We start from the raw sequence: 22,717 nt of genomic DNA on the forward strand, positions 1-22,717 counted from the left end.
TGCCAGTAACCAAATCTAAAGTTAACATAATGTTTAAAGTATGTATATTGTAAATTGTACTTTATTTTTCGTATAAACCAATGTTTACTACAAAACATGTTGTTTCATTACTCCAGGATGAGATCTGATCCTGTCTGTAGTTATTTCGGTTTGTTTGGTATCTGGAGTTTGTTTTTTTAATGAGTGAATTAAAAAAGGAATTGGAAAGTTAGGCAGAGCAGCGATAGCGTTTATGTTGTGTGTGGGCACATTAACCACTATTAGAAGCCATTATAACAGACATAATTTCAGCCTGTGAAGATGAACATTTTCTCCATCAAGAAGTACATTTTTGTACAGCCACCATTAAAGTCTATATAATATATTAGATATAGATAGTCCAGCTTTCATTTTAATTTGCCCTCTTATTCTTATGCTTGCAGACACTTACATTTCCTCTATTCAATTTGCCTAAAGGACTTTTGCACACAGTTGTTGCTGTTGTTGTTTAGACTGCTTTGTGGTTATAATACTATATTAGTGGTGTAATAAGCTTAAACAATCTGTAAAAATCTCTGAGGCTGAAGAGATGGTAACAAAACAGACAGGAAAGATACATTTTAAAGGTCAGTGTTATTTGGTAATGATAACACCTGAGCAGCCTGAAGCTTGTGACACACATCATGAGTCCACTTCAAAGAATAAAACAATGCACATAAAGCTACAGAAACATGATCACTAATTTAAAAAAAGCAGTTTAACATGATACATCATAATGAGGAAACACAAGTACAAACAATGGCAGAATAGGCTGAAAACAAAAACAAATAAAGTGAAAAATAAGGCGTGTACACTGTTTTAGTAGTTTCCTGTTCTTATGCACAAAACTGCAATTGGACATTTTCTCTCAATATGCAGAAAGCAATTACTGACTTACATGACCTTTTGTTTGAATTTTTGACTAAGAACTGTTGAGACTTTGACCTTCCTCCTGCTCCAGCTGCTGTGTAAGTTCTGGGGTCTTAACGACAGTTAAATGAGTCTCTGTTCTGAGTCAGATACTTGGGTCCTGTAGTCTGCAGGATACTTGGCCAGTGTCGTCCAGTTTATTGCACTGGAAGTCTTCTTATAAAGACAGTTTCTTTAACTCTGGAGCTTCCAGAAGATCATCTGTCTGTCCTCTCCGCCTGTGATCACTGTGGTGCACAACTCATTCATCCACATGGCCGTGACCGCACCTGAGCAGAGACAATAACGATCATGATCATCATCATAATGATTTTTTTTTGTTACTACAGTGGAAACCACCTATAGTAATCACATCTTTTGGGGTGAAACGGATTACTATATGTGAATGATTATTATAACCATTTTTTAAATTTCTAATGCAATTACCATCTAATAGACATTGTTTTAAATACTTAGTAATTACACAGTAATAAAACAGAAAATTCAGTCCACTTGTTATTTCCTAGCTGCATCTCATTGGCAGATCGTCATAAGCTTCAAAGAGACTCCCTTTTTCAAAAGAGAAAATCACTTTCTTTTTTCCCATTATAATTTCAATCTGCACACAGAATCAGCCTCTGGAAACAGCTGGAAGCAGCTGGAACGAAAGCTTACCAAAGCTTTTGACGCAACTGATCACTGTAACTGTGATCACTGTAGGTGGAATCCACTTTATAAAGCATTAAACAAAACAAAAATGAAACATTTCTTTCCTCTACTGCTACTGGTAGCATGTTTACTCATGAAATTGTTGCTACATGACAAACAAAGATTTATAGTTTCTTCTGGCATCTGCTTTGTTTTTTAATGCAGACCACTGCATCAAGAGTTGGTCTGGTTTTGCTTTCTATCTAAAAGAAAAATTTCTTCTGCCACAAAACTACTGCCTACTAATGATACAGCTAAAGCTTTCAGAGTACAGATGGGGGAAAAAAGAGAGGCTAATGGAAAAACTTGCCTCCCATCTTTGGCAGAGAGATAACAAATGACTGCAGGCAGGAGGAATGGACACAGGTAGTACAGATTTAAAGTGTAACACCCCTTGAAAGCTGGTCTTTTCTGACCTCTAGTGGTTTAACTTGTCGCCTTGCTGCGGTGATATAAAGGTCCAGCACCCAGTGACATCATTTCAAGCCTGTTTCACCTCTGACTGCACAGTCAGAGGTGAAACAGGCTTGAAACATTTAACCAGAGGACAGCAAGACACTATTTTTCAGTGTGGGGATAATAATATGTACCTGAGTGAGCTGGGATCTTGGCAGTGACTGTGTTGCTCAGCAGGTCCCACAGCAGGAGGTCACCAGACTGCCCCCCACACAGCACTGAGCACCCATCCCAGCAGAAACACCTGCAAACACACACACACACACACATATCACAGCCTACATCCTGCTGACTTCCAGTTTGCACTACATACTGTACATATGTGAGTCCTAATCCTGAATTAATCCAGGACAAAGAAACCGTCACTTCATAATGGAAAAAATATAGTAATCTAATTAGATATTTTAGAACTTTATGGCTTTTCAAGGACATTCTGTTCAACTGTTTCATGCTCTGCAGTTGTTGGGATCTTACCTTTGCTCCACCTCAGATTTCACAGATGAGATCACCATTCCCGTCTGAACATCAATAACCTTCATGCAGGAGTCAGCACCAACACTGAGAATGTGTCGACTATCTGAGGACGAAAAAAAAAAATCCATCTTTTACTTATAAAGTCTGCATGGTTTCTAGGCAATTCCTGTAATATTAAACACTATTTCATCTTTATGAGATAGTAAGATTGGGCTAGATTAGGTTGATGTCTCATCTGTCTCAAAAGGGGGCAGATTGATCACACTGCTCAGATCTTCAAACAGCACTTTCAGATCCCCCAATCATTTTCATGTTATTTGTCAGTACAGCTCTGATGACTAACAATGGTATTTAGTCAAAGATAAAAAAGGAAAACTGAGATGTCCACTTCTGTAATCTTGGCAAACTAATTTCCCTTGTCTTGCCAGTGAAAGTCCCTTTGACTAATACAGCAAAACAAATCAAACATATGCCACTTTGATACAGTGTTGAAATGCTTTGTTAGGTGTAGTGCTTAAAGAGCTAGGCGGAAACAATTACTGTAATGATCTCGGAAAAGAAAAAAAATTGTTTCCCTGACCTGACAGGCAGTCTGTGGGCTCTGATGAAAATTGAAGCTATCAATCAATAAAGTAGATTACATACATACTAGTAGGACTGGGCAATATATTGATATTTTATTGATATTGTGATATGAGATAAAACAATGCAATTTTTGGAGCTTACCTGTTCCCTACAATATTGTTGCAATACAGATAGAGGTATTTGGTCAAAAATCTGACATCGTCAATATTGCTAAGCCCTACCTACCACTTTCACATAAAGACTTTCTCTTCAGTGCATAGAACATAAGTGGTTGAACACATACCAGGACTAAAGGCCATGTGATGGATGGTCCCGTCGTGACAGTGGATTTGCTGAAGTGTTCCATAACTGCTGGTGTCCCAGATGCTGACGGTCCCATCCTTACAGCCCGATACCAGCAGAGTCCCTGCTGGATTCAGACCGATAGTGTTCACCTGAGGAGGAGAGTGATAGAGGTCACTAAACGGAGAGTAAACATGTTTGTTCATTTGCAGCGCTGCTTTTATTTTTCAGTGTCTGATAAACATGTTTATGTAAGAAAATCTGGTTTAAAGAGGGTTTTAACTTTTTAAAGCATTACTTACAAATGTGTACGTCATTTCTATTATTCCATACTTATATAACATTAAAGCATGCAGTTTTCTATTAAATAGTATGTGAGAATATAAAATTCCACCCTGATAATAAAGACATGTTGAATCACAAGTCTTAACAGCCAAACCGGCCTTGAAACAGACCCCATTAGACATTTCTTCAGTATGAATCAAGGATATTATAAATGGTTTAAATACAGACACATTTCTTCAGCTTTTAAGTAAACCTTACAGAGTACAAACCACAGTTTAGCATCCTCACTCACCCCAGCATCATGTTCCAACTCAGCCAGCAACTCAAACTGGGATCTCTTGTGACTGGATAAGCTATCAGAAGCACAGTGCCAGACCTGCAATATCAACCACATAATTCATTGTTCTCAACTGTCAATCAGACGACAAAATACCAAATAAAATCATCATGTTATTGCATCATTATGTTTCTAAAATCCTTCAACTTACCTTGACAGTGGAATCCCAGGATGCCGTGTAGAGCTTGTCGTCAAACCAACACATTTCACTGACAGCATCATCGTGACCCATCAGCGTGTCTTGTCGCCTGCCGTATGGGATGGAGTAGAAATAACTACAGAAGAGGAAAGTGCAGGTCAGCCAAAGTTTTACTGTAAAACAAATTCAAACATGGGCTTTTTTCCCCTCTTTTTTTTATACGTACACATTGTTGTCCCACGAAGAACACACCACAGTTTTACCATCTGCCAGCGTCAAACATGATGATAAAGCCTGAAAACAGTCAAGAAATTCAGTTCAGAGAGAATAAGAATATAACAGAAAGCAACACAGGAGAGAAAAGTGAAAGTAAATACAGCTGCATACCATGTTAGAGAAAGACATGCTTCTCTGGAAGTCCTTCATTTCTTTGGAAAACATTTTAAGTGTTGAGTCTGGAATAAATAGTGACATAGTCAACATGAGGAACCAGTAAAGTTGTCCTTTTGTCATCTCAACTGTAATCTACACTGACTTTGTAAAAGAAAGGTTTCCCCAACCTTGAGATGTGGAGAAAACAGCTGATCCGTCTCGAGTCACAGTGATGCCTGTCACCACCCTGCACATTCAGAAGAAGGACTTCATTATTCAAAAACACCTACAAATCCTAAATATCCTGAAATACTCATGCAAGTAAAAAAAAATTAATTAGTGAGGGGACTTGAAGGTGCTTGATAAGCGCAATAATTTGAGTTCTGAAGTAGTTGATGTCAAAATTAAAAATTGTTTCTATGCAATAACTGACCGAAAAAGTAGTCTAGTCTAGAGAATGCCTTTTTAATTTTTCTGCAGCCACCTGTCCTCAGCTCTTCCTCCTTAAACACTCAAAGTGTCCTCAAATACATTTTAACATTTCTATTTTAAAAACCATGTATGAACTGCAAAAGTATAAAAAGCATGAAGCTGCTGCAGCTGCCTGCTGTCTTCTTGCTTTGCATGCACTTCCTCATATTCGTACCAGAGCTTTCATTTCACTGTACACACTTATATGTGGATATGCAGTTTGATTTGTACTCTCTCCTCACTGCATCCAGCTGGATGCCTCCTGACTTACTCCTTATGGATCCTGTGGCTGGTCACTGGTTTCAGATTGCTCATGTTTGACCAGGCCATCTTCCTGCTCTCCTCTGTCAGGTCTTCAAAGGAGGAGTCTTCACTCGGAGAGGCTAAAAACAACAGAGAGAAACTTGCTGTGTGGATATATTGAGATACACACAGGAAATATAAAAAACGACATCTAAACTATGTGTTAGATGTTTGTGGATGTTTCCTGACACATTTCTTGACTCCTAATTGTTTAAATGAGAGTTTTCTCACATCACAAAGAACAATAAAAAAAAGAAAGTTCTCTATGCGCTGTTGGTAGTATGTTTCTTACCTGGAGACAGTTCGCTAACAGATGAGTTGAGGCTGGAGCTTCGAGTGATGTTATGAAACCTGGGCGTGATCCTCTGAGGGTGAGGGATGATGAACAGCTGTTTGGGCGTCTGGCCAAACTCCAGTATCTGTGTCAGCATGGCGATTCTCTGGTCAGGGTCCTCGATGCTTCTCACAGACATGACAGTCAAAGTTAGGTTCATGATGCAGTGTTAAATATTTGGAGTGATTAGTTCCTTTGAAGAAACTTTTATTTCATACCTGTCACAGTCTATGCCACCTTCATAGGTCAGGGGGTGAAACACTGAAAGACAAATCAGATAAATATTAGACTTTGTTCAGTTTTGGTAGATTTGATGTTAAAAATGAGCTGTTTTCTATTTTACCATTGTGTGCTGCCACAGCTTCACTGCCTCTCTGTTTGAAGCCAAACACCAAGTCGATCCACTCATGAAGGTGCTCTGATACATACTGACTCTCCAGGGCTGTCTTGTGCTTTTGAAGAAAATCATTGGCATCTGGTGTGATGACAAAAGATGACAAATATACATAACCTGAAAGAGCAAGTAACCCTACTGCTTCACAAAATGACCAGTATGACAGGATAATACAGACAGAATTTGGATGTGTATCATCATAAAATGGTCAACAGGAAGTTACCTGAGGCCCATGGTGGGAGAGTGACATCACAAACTAAGCTTCCGTTCTGCCTTCTGCCCAAATCGAGATTCAGTCTGTTTTCCAAGAAGTTGGAGTCGCTCCCATAAAACTCTGGAATCAACTGCATGACAGAAGAGATGAGTCAGATAGCATACATAACACGTCCATCAACACTCCACATACATACACTGTGCTAATGGAAATAAAAAGGTGCAAAGGTATTACTGCCTGAGCAGCAGTGTTTTCTCTCTGCAGCTGCACCTGTTTGACTAACACCTGCACATGAATAAAAACCTGTATTGTGTATTTATACTGCGTTCGAGCTCCTTCTCAGTATGAAAATGATACGCTTAAGTCGAATCTGTAATCTTTCTCAATTCAGTGACAGTTCAGTTATGGCGGCCAGTCAAAGACTTTGGTAAAGGCTGCTCTGGTGTATCCTCACTCATGGCTCCTCACACATCCCTCCTCACTCCTCATAGGAGAAATAAGCACTTTGGGACAGCCTTCATGATGGTGGACAAGAATGGAATTTATGCAACCAATGCAACCATGCCAACAATAACCTACAGTCAAACAACTTTTTCCTCCATGTTTTAGCCACATTATAGCATAAACTGTTCATGCAAACAAATATTTGGTGATATGGCCCTTCAGTGTCTCACTAATAATACAATACAATAGATTGATATTTTTACCTCTTTGAAGTCTGTGGCCCCGTCTAAGCAGTTTTTCCACGTTTCACCTATGCTGTAACAAGATAAATAATAATAATGTTAGTACTGAATTTAATTTGGTCATTTATAAGATTAAACGGTTATAATTTACAGATTAAACATCACATTTCCTCCCTTTTTCACACATTAATAATTTGGCATTTTATTGTTATATCCAGAAACTGTCAAACTGATTAGAGAAATACTATAATCACATGTTTAATTGTTACATGCTGTGCAGGCATGATTTCAACAGGACTGTGCTTTAACAGCAGTGAATGTGAATGAACTGTGTCCAGCAGTCAGTGTCAGCATTCTTATGGTGTTCAACACGGATCACACTGAGTCATTGTATAGAGTTAGCTATGTAACACAGAAACATGTCTCACGCCACACGGGACATAACTTCAGCTCACACATTTACAATGAGTGAGCAATTTATTTAAAACATAACAAAAACAGTCCATTTAAATTCTATAATCTCAGTTTGCTTTGAATGTACAGTCTGCATTGCCTTGCTAGATTATGACTGGTGACATTGCAATCTGTTGTTTTTAAAATTTAAAGCATAAAACATGATTATAGTTATATACAAGATATGATAGTGATCATTTTGACACAGCAGAAGTAAGTTAGCTACAGTTTATTGTATTTTGTTGTCTCACTGTGGGAAACGATGACAATACACACAAACAATATCCTATAACAATAATACCTGTTAAACATGCGGTCTGCGTGGTCATAGCGGCCATTCTGGAGACACAACATGTGCTCTGGAGCTGCAGAGAAGACAATAAGTATGAATAAAATATCATCTGGAAGATAAAAACAAACAAATCAACTAATTCTGTACTCATATGAACTGTTTCCTTTCATGTTCTTTAGAGAAGTATTTGAATGTCATGTTAGCGGACTGACTGGCTTTGTACTTAACAAACCTCAGATTACAGCAAACCCTGACTGCACTGTTACAGCACACACAATCACACAGTGCGGTTCAATAGTGGTTGACCATGTATAAACACACTGAATACAGCCTGTGTGTGCTGTGGTTTCATGCATGGTACTTTGTGTGTATTGGTATTGTAATAGTGTAACATACCGATCCTGACCAGGTAAAAAAGGACGTAGCCTGGAGATGAATAGTGGCTGCCGTACATGAAGGGAGGCTCGGGCATGCCTCTGTAGCGAGCCTGAGGGCAAGAGAATAGGTCGGTGGTTACTGAGGACATTCAAAATACAGCATGATGGAAACAGCAACAAAAACTCAACTGAAGTACAAAAGATGCCGATGATACAGTAAAAACCCACTGACTTTATCTATTGTATGAGTTTTCTACGGTCTGTCTCACCAGTAGTCTGTCCAGTCGCTCTTTGTTTAGGGCTCCCACAGGCTTGCCCAGGTCTCTGAATGTGGCGGCATTTGTCATGTCTGAGACAGAGGGAGAATACTCATTAACATCGGATACATATTTAAAATGTGTGATTATAGACCCTGTTCACACTTGGTTTTAAAATGTGTGATAGGTTCATAAGTGGACAGCACTAAATACAAGAGTAGAAAACCTCAGAGACAAAATTGTGATCCAATCACTCAAACCACTTGCTGAGGACACATTTGACCACATGTCTCCCCCTACGAGGATTTAACAGGAACCAAAGATGTGGTGGCTGTTTTGGTGACAGGGTGCCAACATCAAATGACTTTCTGCATCCCTTTGTCTCAACAGTTGGAATAGCCTGAACATGTGTATTAACTTTTTTTTTTTCTTGGCTAGTTTGTGTGAAACAAATGTGGCACTTGGCTAGAAAAAGACTGATTGTGCACGGGGTTCTTTGACCTTTAAGCAGAAGTGACGTAGATAGTGATGAAATCTTAACACAGCTGGGAAACACATGACAGACACAATGTGTGTGAATGGCGATGTGTCTGGCATTTTAAAACCAAGTGTCAACATCCCCATAGTGCGAATCAAACCGAACACTAACCCTAACCTCTACTGCTCTACAGGCTAAGCTAACAGATACAGAAGTACATTAAGTTAATGATATTATAAGAGGTGGAAAGGACCTCAGGCCTCTGCTGTTGACCCACCAAGCTGCGGGCTCGTATAGTCGGCGATGACCCAGGGGAAGACAGGATACTGAGAGAGGTCGTTGCAGCTGCGGTCAGCCAGGTTGTTGAGGTGGAGGAGATACTGATAGTTACTCAGATGGCCACGCTGCCACTGCAGCATGTAACTCTCTGCTGTGTGCTCTGTCATGTGGTTCTCTGAGAAAGAAGAAGATTCCAGTAAATACATGTGTATGTGTGTTTTGGGGTTTCACCAAAATCTAGTACAGATGATATTGCAATAAGAGTTTAAAACAAGATATTTTGGGGACTGAAGACACAGATTCATTACTGGCTTCAAGTTTTCTCACCCAGGAACGTGGCGATGTAGTAATACATTTCATCTCTGTCTGCCGTGTTGTAAAACTTCAGGTAGATGTCAGAGCAGAAATCGTTCTCAGTACAGAACACCTCGAGACCCTTAGAGGAGAGACACGCGCAAGCCAACACATCAGTAACCTACTTCTATACTAAACTGCAGCTTCAGCACTCACAGTAATGTACTCACCAGTGGTCTGAGCCCATGTCTTCTTTTGTAGATTCGCCTGATTTTGTTAAGTTTGATCTGAATCACCTGCTCCTGAAATGAGAAGTCATAGAAAAACAATATCATGACCTGAGTTTGTCATTTATTTGAATTGTGGTCGCAGCCTGTCTACACAGATTTGTCAGCTCACCGGGTATCCATTGAGGGGCTGGAAGTAGAGGTTTTCATCTGTTATGCAGACGTGGCCTGGGTTGCACACCAGAGGCATGACCATCTCCACTGAACACTCCATGTGAGGCTTCTCAGCAACACTCTGAAAGCTTTAGATCATGTGCCCAATATGGTTGTAGTCTCTTATTTTTTGATTATTATATTATTGTAATGGTGCTTGATGCTTGATGTCAACATACCAGTTTTTGTCAAATGATGATCTTGCCAGTCGTGATTGTAAATTGGCTGCAATCTACAAACACATGAAAAAATGTATGATTAGTTATGTGATCAATACCTAAAAATCAAGCACTGTAGGAAGCACGATTATGTGGGATAATAAACACTAGGTTACTGATTGACTCACCATTGCAGTCTGATCTCCAAGCTTGTCCAGACAGGATGCTCTGTGGAGCTACAACATTGACCAAATAGAAAAAAGGAGCAAAACAAAGTCAACACATACCAGAGAATTAAGTGCTCCAATTCATGCACTCCTCAGTCTCTCTTGTAAAGAAAGCTGGGCTGATTATGTAACAACTTAGCTTATTAAACAATTATGCTCTGCTCTATTCTCGAGTCGCTGTGTTAACACTGAAAGTTGGAAATTTCCTCTCAGGCCTGAAGCCACTATTGGGTTTTTTTTCATTTAAATTGTTACATACCTGAAGTAATGTTTGAACGATATCTTCTGTTTTACTCCAAACCTCCAGCTGAAAGGTCATCGTCTTTGTCTCCTTTATTCAATAACAGAAGAATGATTCATTTAAAAGGCAGAAACACATATTGGAGCCATATCTCTGTTCTCTGGAAATATTTTGGGTTAAATACATCTTTATCCAAATCAGAGGAGATCTTAATGTTGACATAATAACATACTAAGTAAGATTGTGCTGTTTAATGTGTCAGGATTAGCTTAAAAACTGGACTGACCTCCCCTGTAGTTAAATGTGATGCATCGAATACAAGACAGCAAAGTATCCAAATCTGAGCCTGTGATCACTCAAGTGTGATTGATTGAATTGCACATCTAACTTCACATCATCAACAGCAGAGTTTGCCCTCAGATATGACTTTATTTTAGTTTAAGATATTCATAATAAGAATCAGCTCAGCACAGGGTTATCACTCTCTTATGCTGTGGTGATAATATGATGATGAATGCACATACTTGCTCTTCAGGTATTGCATGGATGGATTATCATAGTACAAACACAGCAAAGAGCACAGTCACATGTGTGCAAACAGTTGAGAGCATACAAACATCAGGAGACCCCCCCCCCCTGCTGAGTTTTGGTTGACTCACCCTTTCAGTTCTGTAAGTTGCTATGACATTGCTTTCTTTGATGTATATAACCTGCAATGAAAGTGAAAATGGAAGTGGTTTACTTTTGAAGACCTGCCACAATAATATATAATAATACATGAAATAACTAAATCTAGTAAATCTGGATTATAAAAAGAAGAGTACAACAAACAGCAAAACCTTGGTACACAAGGTCTAATGCATTTTTATGGATCAATAGATGAAAAAATATATCTTCATTAAAATAATAACTCACCTGTCCACATAAAATAGAGATTGTAGATGGTTTAGGTCTATAAGGAAGACAAAGAAAACAAATGATCACTTTAGTACATTGCATAATAATATTCAAAAGGGTTTTTTTTTTAATCCAATATTATAACACAATTGAAATTTTGGGATTCTGTGTAACACTGTACAATAACCAACATCAGCTTTGCTTAAGATCACAGATAGTCTGAAGTGACAAAACCAGTTAGACTAACTAAATAAAGATCTCTATATAGAATAGCAGAGATGAAGCCATGCTCACTCATTGAAGGGGTTGGTCTCTTTCTCCAAAAACTCAATCTTCTTACAGTCTCGAAGAAGAATCTGGAGATACAGGAAAGGATGTACGATCATTTACAAACAGCTGATGTAAAGACAGACATACAACGTACAACATCCATGCAAAGAGGGTTTTTTTTTCATTGTAGTATGTTTTATTTCATTCTGCTCAATCTGCATATATATTTTTAGTTCTTATCATTTCTGATTTTCTAATCTGTATATTTTAGTGCTGCAACTGCCAACTTCATTACTAAGATCATTTCCAGTTCAGATGGAAAATAATAATTTTATCTGCTGGATAAAAATACGATTTAAACAAACCTTTAAAATTGGCTCTGCGAGATCCTCTGGATCAAAAATGACTGATCTGGAGCAGACCTTGAATGAGCCTCTAATTTTTCTGGAAGGAAAAAAAGGAAACACTGTAAACAACAAACCCCTTTAGTTTAATATAACCACATTAATGCATATAAGACTGCAGAGGGGATCATACATCTCTAACCTGACATATGAATTCATATTTTGCACAATAAGAAACAGCTACAGGGAAGTTTCAACAGCTTTTTTAAAAAAAAGTCAGCATAAATAGCTGGATTGGGTACGGTGACAGCGGGCTAATCTGGTATTCTTTTAATAAATAACAATTCAGTAAATTTACATCTATATATTTATATGTTACAATTTGTTTTAAAATGTAAGGAAAGCAATATTTAAGTCAAGCCAGATGTTTCCTTACACAAAAAAAGAATGATCCAAGTCTAGGCCTAGGTATCTGAATTTGGATTGAAAAAGTCAGATTGGTGCATCTCTATGCTTTACAGTGATTTTTGTAAAGGTTCATTAGCACTTTTCCCCCCTCAGGTGGATACAATCACAAGAGGCACTGTGTAAACACAACTTATATTCAAATTCATGTGCATCTTGTTCTGTGAGGTTGTTGAGTTTCTTTTAGTTTGCTCAAGCCTTCCTAACAGGATAAGATAATGTTTGATCAGCTGCTCTTTGCAAACCAAAAGAGCTACAACAAGCTTTAAAGAGTCAGAGGCCTCACATAACAACACTGCAAATCATCATTACAATGAAACAGCAACTAACATATCCAACATTTTGGTTGTTAACCATTTCTACTTTTTTGATGAACCTATTCAGTTCAGGAAGAAACAGCATCCTCAGTCTCTGATGTTACAGTACAGTGATTATGATGATAAATAATCTGGGTTACCTCTCCTTGGTTGAACCGGTGGTCACGTGGTACGCAGTGTGCTGTTCAAAATAATATTCCTCCAAATCCAGCAACAAGAGAGAAAATCTGGAGAAGAACAACAACACAGGATTGTGAAATAACAGAAGACAAGAGCTAAAAGTCAGATACAGCATGTTGATCATGTAAACAAAAGGGTCAATGCACCATGAAAATAAAAAACCCAGGATTGCAACCAGCTGTCACTCTGAAAACCAGACAATATTTTAATGATCTGCTGACACACAAAATGTGAATTACTCATTAGGACAAACTCTTCAATTACGTATGTGAATTTAGCCACAATCTGTATTCTCAAAAAATGTTGGATTGGTTCTTTAAATATATACACATACTGTTACTGTACTGTGTACTGGATGTTCAGGTTTGACCACAGGCTGTTTATGAGACTAGCACTGTCTCACTGAACATGAAAGGTTTTTAAGTATACACTGAAATGTTGTTGAAGTGTTTGTTTTTTTGCATTATGACTTTATTTGAGAGTCAGTGTAGCAAGACAGGAAACAAGGGAGGACAGAGGGGGTGTGAATGGTCAGAACTGAGGTGTGGACATTGGTTTGGTGGTATATGCATTAACCATGAGGCCACCAGTCACAGTGTTATTTTAAAAAAGAACCAAACTTGTTGGTTAACTGCTAACCTACACATTTAGTGTACTCCACTTTGGACAGTGTGAAACCGCTTCCCACGCTCTCTTTTGTTTGTGTTAAGACAGGCTGGACATGTCCGGTTCATATATACTGCAGCAATAAAATGCATATTAACCATGTCAACTGAATCTGGGTAAGACTACAAATCATCTCTTAAAATGCTGTAAAGTTCATATGGGGTGACACTGCATTGTATTTTCAAGCATCAATATCTCAGTGATAAACTAAATGTGACAATAATGCTGTATTGGTCCAGATTTACACTACACTACCCATAAATCCTTTCTGTTCATTCCTATTGGAAATGATTTCTGGTTGAGACTTTCTATTGCACCACACAGCAATTTTCAGAACTTCTCAATGTTTTATTTATTCATGCTGCATCTTCCCATCAAATTCAACCTCCACAGTACACAGAGAGCACTTATCTGATTTTATTAGGATCATTCAACTTTTACCATACTCAATTTTTATTCGTGCTATAGTGCTCCATGAGACAGCTTTTGTCAGACCTCCCAAAGAACTAACTATAAAATTGTGATGATGTATAAAGACTTCAGAGAGGCAGCAGGATCCATTACTCAGGTCTGGGCAGTGCTGCAGCTCTCTACAGTATGAAACATATCTGCTTGGCAATGCATCACCACACTAAAGTACTGTGAGCAGTGCTGTGGGTTTAAAGTGTGTGACGTGCTCATTTCCGTCATTAGTAGAAAAGTAAACACGTCTGAAAGCAGCTTGAAATCTCTCAAGAACAGCATCATAAGCACACTGTAAACACACTGTGAATAGATGAAGAGAATGTGACAGTGCGGTATATACGTATCAGTGCAGTGGGCTGAGTTGAGCTGACGCAGCAATTTGAGATGATGCAGCTTATGAGAGTTCGCATCACTATAATGAACACCTGAAAACCTGAAAGGCAAGAAACTGTGACTTGTCATAGCAGGAAAAGTGCAGGTCAGGTGTAACTAATAACATTAATCATGCTGGAGTGTCCCAGTGAAGCATTTCGCTGACTCAGCACTGATCTGACTAATCAACACTTGAGTTTCCCGCAGTGCAAAGGTCTATAAGACAAGTGAGAGAAGCATAATGTTTATCTAATAACGTTAATTAATGACGGCTGTGTTCCATTTAGCTGATCCAGTTCCTGTTCATTGACATGGCTTCACTGTGACTATTAATGAAACCCAACCATCATTAGTGTTATTATTTACATTGACAAGTGCAAGGACCATTATGCTTATTATTACATCAATTAGTGATGTATCGATCCACGAACTGATGTATTACTCAACCACAGACAGTGTCCAAAATCACTCCCCTTGTTCACTCTCTCGATCACTATTCACTATATAACAGACACACAGAAGCACACGGAGACTTCAGGTCATTTTGCTTTATCACTAACAGCTGTGAGCCATGAAACTAGTTTTTTCTAGAGCCCGACCGATATATCCATCAGCCAATACTGTCAGCCGGTATTGACCTATCACTTATATAATATCGGTATCAGCGTATATGTTGTCTGATATGTATATCTGATATTTTTTAAAGTTATATAGGCAGTATTTTATGTATATTTAATCCCTTTGCTTAATTCAAGTTTAACATATAAACATGATATGATTATGGACACAGTTCTGGTTTTATTCTCATAATTATTGCTGTTTTGACCCAATGATTTATACTAACTTCATCCTAAACATCACTATAGAGATTTGTGAAACTCTCATTCATTCACATGCAAACAAGTGTTAGTCAGCAGGTTTCCCCAGAAGTACATATCTATGCAGTTATCAGCCAAGTATAATTTATGTTCATTTGGTAAGCTTTAAGGAGCTATGTGGTGCTTTCCCCGTCACATATACACACTTTTATCTCTACAACTGAAGAGTCAAGTCAGCATGATAAACTAGTCAGAATGGCAACACTTACATTGAACATGTTTTAGATTAGATTAGGAAGTCTTTATTGTCCCTGAGGGGCAATTTGATTTGCAACAGCAATCGGCAACCAAATTCATACCATAAAAAAAACAACAGTACAATACATAGAAACATAAATATAAAAATACTGGAATACTCCTTTAAATGCAGTTTCTTTTTCAGTGACATTATAACATTCAGTGTTTTTGCTGTCATGTTACTTTACATGCAAATTAGTCCAATGAGTTCCAGGCAGTGAGGTGTATAGATATAACACTTGGGGGGAAAATAGAGGGCACTGGTATCAGATCAGTCCTCAGTATCAAACAGTACCATGATGAGCTGAAGTATCAAGAAAGACAGGCTTGGACACATTCCCATAATAAATATCTGAAAAGCTTTGTATTAATATGTAAATTCAATAGTACAGTGATTCTACTGCTCACCACACTGTGATGATCGAATTGAAAATGTAATAAATCTTTAAATCTAATTCCTCTGAACGTTATATTAACAGTATGTCTGCACACAGCACTTAACAGCTGCTGCTGAAATTGTTTTGACTCCATTCTTCAGAGCTGAGCAATTCTCCTTCCCAGCCAAGTTCATCCTGACTGTAAATGCAATTCCTCCCTTCAGATCAGAACCACAGGCAGCACAGTTTAAAAGCTTTTACGAGATGAGTCATGTGACCCTTCTGGTAAATTTGGAGCACATAGTTTAACAAAGACGTACTCAATACTGCTTTCATTTACTCACAGCAGCCATTGTATAGTCAATATGTACTTTCAGACAGTGGTTCTTTTTCTATATCAAGCACTCCTTAACTGACACAGATTAAACCACAGACCCACATCTATTAGACTTTTCTTTTTGGGATGTTTTATTATAGAAAGTGTATGAAACCAATGACCAAACTACTCAAACACTCTATCATTGTGTCACTTATGGATGAGATTATAGTGAAAATGAATCCCCATTCCCCATTTGAGACCAAGAGACTGCTTTAAGAGCCTTGGGTTGTTGTTTTTTTTAAGCTGACATGATGTCATTTTGAACAAGTATTTGATGTGTTGTTCTCTTCTATAAATAGAGATGACGCCAGACATGTCATGATAGTTAACTATGAACAGACAACACAGTAAGAAAAATGGATTAACAGCAGCTGACATTCACAGATTGAACTCCTTCTCTGCTCTCTCTCTCTCTCTCTCTCTCTCTCTGCTTTCAACAACAACAGCGCATCACACGCAGACAGTGCAGCTCTCATTAGCTGAGTGGCGCAGCCTGACCTTACTATAATGGGATTCACCCAGTCGAGAAAAAACCGCGCTGCTGCTGCAAAGCTCGGGCTCAACCCGCAGAGAGAGACTTCCTACCTGAAACAAAGTCATGTTAACGCGAGGTGAAAGAGCACAAACCTTTCCTTGTGTCGTTCTCGCGTCTTTAAAAAGGCCATGACTGCACACCATCCTCCGCAGAGAGTGAACACCAACCGAGCAGCCTCTCTGTAAACACGGAAACTTGTCTAACACTGTCACGTGACTCACCCTGGCACAGAACAAAGAGGTTTCACTCTGATGCTGTTTCCAGACACCGTGACTGCATCACAACATTTCGCCCAAGCAGAAGAACCGTTCTTTTTACTGAAGACCGTGTATTTTATCAATGACAACATGATATTAGAGTATGATTCGAAAGAAATATGTTCATCTATAGGACTCAGTTACATGTTATAATCTGTAATTATTTATAATAAGAAACCATCAGATGTACTTAATTAGATGAGATTCATTAGGTTTATTAGACGGACATTATCAAGTGCGCCTGTTTTCCGGGCAAAAAGACACTCATGACAAATGATCTCCCAAGAAAATTAATTTTGAATCCTGAAAATGTAAATGCAAAACAACCAGACTATTTATAACCACCTAGCTTCATTGCTGTAGCTACCTCTATGAGGATAAACTTCCTAAGTAAAATCGTCTCTCTCTTACCTAGAGTTGCAACTAATGATTCTAATCATTGTGGATATGTATAATTACTAATTTGTATTTCTATTTTCAACTGAATATTTTCTCTGTAGAATGTAAGAAAACAGTGGAATTTGTTTTCTCTAACCAACAGTCCAAAACCATTTATATTGATATGAAATAAAACTAGCCTCAATAAATACATACATTTTTAAAAAGCTTTTTTTGTTTGCAAAATAAAAAATTTCAAAACAGCTAACTGATTAATCAACTAATCATTTTACCACTTCTAGGACTCCATACAGATCCCGGAGTTCATGTTAGTCTAATTAAATAATAGATAGTAGCGAACTTCCTCTTTTTTTCGTTTATATTTAATACTTTCCGACTACAGCTGAAGCACATACCACAAAGGATATTGGTCGATTTGTTTTTTTTATGCCAAAAGTCCTGCAGAAAATTAGCAAAGGCGTGACGCAGGTTTGGGGCAGTGAAATCTCCTCCCTGCATAGACGATCTTTGTCCCGCGACGTCTTGACGTGTCATCTGGACTCTGAGGGAAGTTTCCGATCTTGAAATGTCTGTAGTTTGAAATAAGCTACTTATGTAGCAAATGCAGGGTTAGTAACGCAGGAAGCATGTTCCCGCTGCAGTGTGTCGGCAGGTCAACATGCAGTGGAGAAGATACATGGCTGGCCTCGCATTTAGCTTCGTTTTCGTTGTATCATATTTCACCAATAAGGTGAGTGATTAGCGGATATGTAAATAACTTTGTGGAAAAACAGATTTTCTCTCAGCCGAATAAAAACAAACCAATGTGACTTTTTATGGCAATTTAATTAATACGCATTTTATTGTGCTTACAATCATTAAAAATGCAGGTTACTTCATTTCAGTTCCTGTATTTACCCTGTGTAGAGAAGTTAGGGGCAGTGGTTCTCAGTAGAGGGGGGTGGAGCGGGTGTTGCCAGGGGGGTCCCCAGCAACAAGGGGAATTATTTATTTTCTCTATAATTCCATCATAAGTAACACTATGACTGAATATGTTTATTTTGGTCCTGGGTTTTACACACTTCCTGTAATAAAACAAGAGCATTTATATGGGGGACCAGCAGGGACAAAATCAAATGGGGCTCCATGTAAATTGTGTCAGCTCAGTGATTCTTGATGTAAGAAAAAAAAGTGTAGAGAACATGACTTATGTCTTTTAAAAATCTGGAAAATTGCAATGTAACCCTTAAGAGCCTTTGCAAATAGCTGTTACTAATCAGGCGTGAGGCATCAAAGCAGCACAGTCAGCACTATCACAACTCTTATCTTAGTAAGAAACAACTGCAGGAGATGAAGCAGACGGAACAAGGTCGTAAAAATGATATTTCACTGAAACGCTCCTTAGTACCGTGCAATAATGTATGTATGTCAAATGGAAGAGTGACTCCCATCAGTAATAAAAACATATCCTAATCTAACTGACTTATTTAGAATCCGGTCCAAGTTCAATGGCTTTAGTCAGTTTCAACCTCCAATAAAACAAAGTACATATACTTATTTTTTTCTTTGATAATATATTTATTGCAGACATAAAACAGTTGCCTATGATAAGCTCATGACCTAAATTCTATCTTTTTTATTTTCAGTTTGTTTTGTCAGTGTTGAAATTCACCTATCCAACCTTATTTCAAGGGTGAGTAACTGGATTTAAATGTATTAGCATGTAGAATTCAATAAAAAATAAAAAATTGAACTGTGTATTGTAATTATTATAAATCTATGTTATTGTACTGTGAATGAAAGAAAAAATGCTAATTGTATACATGAAAACTTACTGTTGTATGTTCATTAATAAACCTACATTGACTCAGATGGCAGACGTTTATCGGGGCCGCCCTGCTTCTTCTCTCTGGAAAGCTGGGATGGGTGGAGATGAGCCGAATCACCAGGTACTTCTCTCCCAGATTTTCTTAGATGACTGTAGGATTCATGTTCAGCTGCCCTGTGAGGAACTTGGTTTGGTATGTTTGAACACTCTGTTCCAGATCAGCTGCTCTTTCCTGGCTTCCAGGCTCCCTCCTTTTTGTGGGAAACATATATGCTGGTTCCAGGGCCTTATCACAAATAGTAAGTAACATAAGAGTCAGTTACACTATATCATGAATGCTGTAGGAGTTTGTTGCTTTGATCTACAGTCACACATCTTGCATCTATGGGCTGATTTTTCAATGGTTTTCTTCTCCATCCAGGACATTCCTCTCTTCTTCACCCTTCAGAACTCCTCTCATGTTGTGAGCCAAATAATCCGGAAGGTCGTCCACAGAGAGGCGAGTGTCAATATATAATATATATATATAATATACATGTTGTTCATGATAAGCAAAATGAAGCAGGCCCACGCTTCTGCTCAAACCTTGAATAGTTTTATGTTGTACAAGTTTTAACTAACACTGTAATATATGTCATTTTGTGAAATTTGCAATGCTTTAAAATAGTGATGTGGTTTCTCTTTTTAACAACAGAAGACGCAGTGGCTGAAACTGATCAGGTTTGTGCTTTTTCTAAGTTCTCATATGGGAAATGCATTAAGATTTCAGGTAGGGGAATGCTAGGGAATAAATAAGAGGAGCAGACTTCCTTAGTAATTGTCTTAATGGTGATGTTTTGGACCAACAATATATTCAAAGAAAAGCACAGATATGACCTTTCCTCTATTGACAGTTATGAGACTACATGTTTAATTATGCTTGTTCCTCTTGTAGCATTGGTCTCATGCTGCTCTCAGCCATCAACCTCCCCCTCTATGACCCTCAGGTAATAATTCATCATCATCAAATGCTCTATTTTGGTTTCTTTAACCATTCTGTAAATCAAGTGTTGTACTCAGCATTATACATTTTAGTGTGTTTGATCATATACTGCTATAAATCTATTCAGTTTACATATTTGTCTGCTATGTAGGTTGACTTTAATGGTTACCTGTGGGCTGTTGGTCATCTGGTCTGTGTTGGTAAGTCTTGATTTTCATTGATTTTACGTTTTAAAGAAGCTGTGGCTGTAAAAACAAACAGAAAACATTCAGATAAATAAAGTTAATGTTTCTTTTCTTTAGATGTATTGAGATTACTTTAATGCAGCCACGTGTGAGAGATTTGGAGTTTGATAAGAATAAACTGAGATGATTCAGTGAAGTAGTTCAGGGATTACATAAAGGAAATAATAGTAGATTCTTGAGGGACACCACAGATAATCAGAAGAAACGTAAGGTTAGTTGAGACCCAGACCAGACAGATATCATAGGATGTTTTTGTGTAATGTTAAAACAGTGTGAGTCTGTAAGTGATTCAAGAAACCAAAGAGGATATTCTTGATTTTTCTCAGGTGCATACAGAGTGTTTCAAGTCCAATACAAATCCAATAATTTAAGGTAAGCCTATACACAGTGATTCACATTTAATGGTAGTAAAAACATATATATAATCAGTGAACATTAAAACATGTTCCTTTTCTCACTCATTTTCACTGTGTGATGCTTCACTGATGACACTTGTGATGTTTTTGTTGTAGTGACCTTGAGCAGCAGTGCATTAACTACTTGTTCAGGTAAGAATAAATAGAAATGAATAGAATAAATCCCTCATGTGAATTTGTGGTCTGCTAACACATACATAAATCTCATCTGACAATAGACGTATGCTTTTTTTTAATAATATTTAGATATTTTAAATTAACTGTTGACACTCTTTTGTAATAACTAATTCTATTATTTTCCCGCTTCCTCAAATATCAGTGTACTGCTGCTGGCCGTTGCTGCTCACCCAACAGGTAAGAATGATCTTATGCAGATGTGCAGCAGCCTAATAGAGATTTAGCTTTATTGAATTATGATCTCTAACAGATTGAAAGTTATAATATGTACATGTACACCTCACACCAACTCATCTTTACCTCTCTGCAGGTGACCTCATGGGTGCCTTAGAGTTTCCCTCCCTTCAGTCCCACACTTTTCACTGTGGTTGCTGCGCCAGGTGAATCCTTTAAATCTGTGGAACACTTTTTTAGTTTTATTTTTAAAAAATGACTCTGCAAGACTATTTTTGAACTGTCTGTGTAACCTTATGGAATGTCAGAGAGAGATTTATGACTACAACATGTTGAGGCCTGCATGTTCATGTTCTAGCTTTAATGGAAAAGCATTACAGCAGCAGCAGCAACACCTTAATGTTTGAACTCACCAACACACTCCTATAGTAAATGATGTCTTATTTCACAGTGCTTTGCTGGGCTTCTTGTTACTGTTGGCCACAGCCAAACTAAAGAGCGGATTATCACTCGAGCACTTTGCAGTCTGGATTTTCTTGTCTAAGGTGATTTTCTTATTTGCTTTGTCTTATATAAGCATGAACGGATTCTGTAGCATGGTGCACTTCTAAAAACTCATACACAACACTGAGTCATAATTCAAACTATTAAAAAGAAAGAGTGAATTGTAGTTATTTTGTATATTGTATGAAATGGGCTTGACAATTTTTCTAACATTTCTTCTCAGGTTACTGCCATGTCTCTCTCTCCATTCATTTTTTACACAGAGATTAATGCACCATCTCTTATTTGGTAAGTGCCTCACCCGCCTTTGTTCCCACACAATGAGATTTGTTTAAAGTGCTGGAGTGTATAAATATTTAACAAGGTTTTTTTTTTTTTTAACAATACAATTTTAATTTGTTCTCCATATTCTGGGCTGTTTCTGAGCATCAGATAAATATTGGCAATGTGTGGTTCAGAAATTCAGTCAGAGCCCAGTTTCTGTCTTAATTTGAAATCCCAGGAATTGTTGCTATGTCTTGAATTTGACAGCCTGAAACCAGCAGACACGCTGGAACTACACTGATCAGTATCAGAGCTACAGAGCTGATGTGGTTTCTGTTCATTATTCTGTTGCAGTGTGGTCATCAGTCATGTTGGAGAGGCCTTGCTGGTGTATTCTGAGAGAGAGTCTCAGTCGTAAAAAAAAAAAAAAGATGAGAGCAGCTCTGCAGATCAACCTACTTTGCACTTCTTAAAGAGATTGTTTTTTCTTGGAAATACACTTTATTTTTTCATTTTTGTAATTTCTTATCAGCTGACCAAATAAATGTATCTTGTACGTACATATTGTCTTTGTGATATGCTTTAATCTCACAGGTCCATTTCCTTTTAAAATGTGAAAGAATTACACCATTTAATGAGGTCCTGTT

At 37.9% G+C, this 22,717-nt stretch overlaps 2 protein-coding genes across 2 annotated transcripts; one reads left to right on the plus strand and one right to left on the minus strand.

Annotated features, from left to right (window-relative positions):
- Window positions 1-501: 501 nt before the first annotated feature.
- On the minus strand, window positions 502-17,036 carry nsmaf (neutral sphingomyelinase (N-SMase) activation associated factor). The gene is made up of 31 exons (XM_053342046.1): window positions 16,938-17,036; window positions 12,897-12,983; window positions 11,996-12,074; window positions 11,655-11,716; window positions 11,379-11,415; window positions 11,123-11,173; window positions 10,482-10,553; window positions 10,184-10,231; window positions 10,017-10,069; window positions 9,797-9,926; window positions 9,628-9,699; window positions 9,431-9,539; window positions 9,102-9,278; window positions 8,359-8,438; window positions 8,109-8,199; window positions 7,722-7,785; window positions 6,989-7,040; window positions 6,291-6,411; window positions 6,017-6,148; window positions 5,892-5,934; window positions 5,632-5,798; window positions 5,308-5,419; window positions 4,754-4,812; window positions 4,581-4,648; window positions 4,420-4,487; window positions 4,206-4,329; window positions 4,010-4,093; window positions 3,434-3,584; window positions 2,566-2,668; window positions 2,226-2,335; window positions 502-1,217 (listed from the first exon to the last, which is right to left on the minus strand). Exons 1-31 carry the CDS (start codon window positions 16,973-16,975, stop codon window positions 1,123-1,125), a joined length of 2,739 nt encoding a protein of 912 aa, XP_053198021.1. The 5' UTR covers window positions 16,976-17,036; the 3' UTR covers window positions 502-1,122.
- Window positions 17,037-18,021: 985 nt separating this feature from the next.
- Window positions 18,022-22,621, plus strand: LOC128382505 (transmembrane protein 241). Its single transcript, XM_053342496.1, has 15 exons — window positions 18,022-18,231; window positions 19,127-19,173; window positions 19,352-19,429; window positions 19,526-19,607; window positions 19,730-19,807; window positions 20,003-20,028; window positions 20,243-20,294; window positions 20,442-20,490; window positions 20,862-20,907; window positions 21,048-21,083; window positions 21,271-21,305; window positions 21,439-21,508; window positions 21,754-21,847; window positions 22,030-22,094; window positions 22,425-22,621. The coding sequence occupies exons 1-15, from the start codon at window positions 18,160-18,162 to the stop codon at window positions 22,486-22,488; spliced, it is 894 nt and encodes a 297-aa protein (XP_053198471.1). The 5' UTR covers window positions 18,022-18,159; the 3' UTR covers window positions 22,489-22,621.
- The last annotated feature ends 96 nt before the right edge of the window (window positions 22,622-22,717 follow it).

The sequence above is a fragment of the Scomber japonicus genome, chromosome 21 (genome assembly GCF_027409825.1).
Source record: "Scomber japonicus isolate fScoJap1 chromosome 21, fScoJap1.pri, whole genome shotgun sequence".
Taxonomy (NCBI): Eukaryota; Metazoa; Chordata; class Actinopteri; order Scombriformes; family Scombridae; genus Scomber; species Scomber japonicus.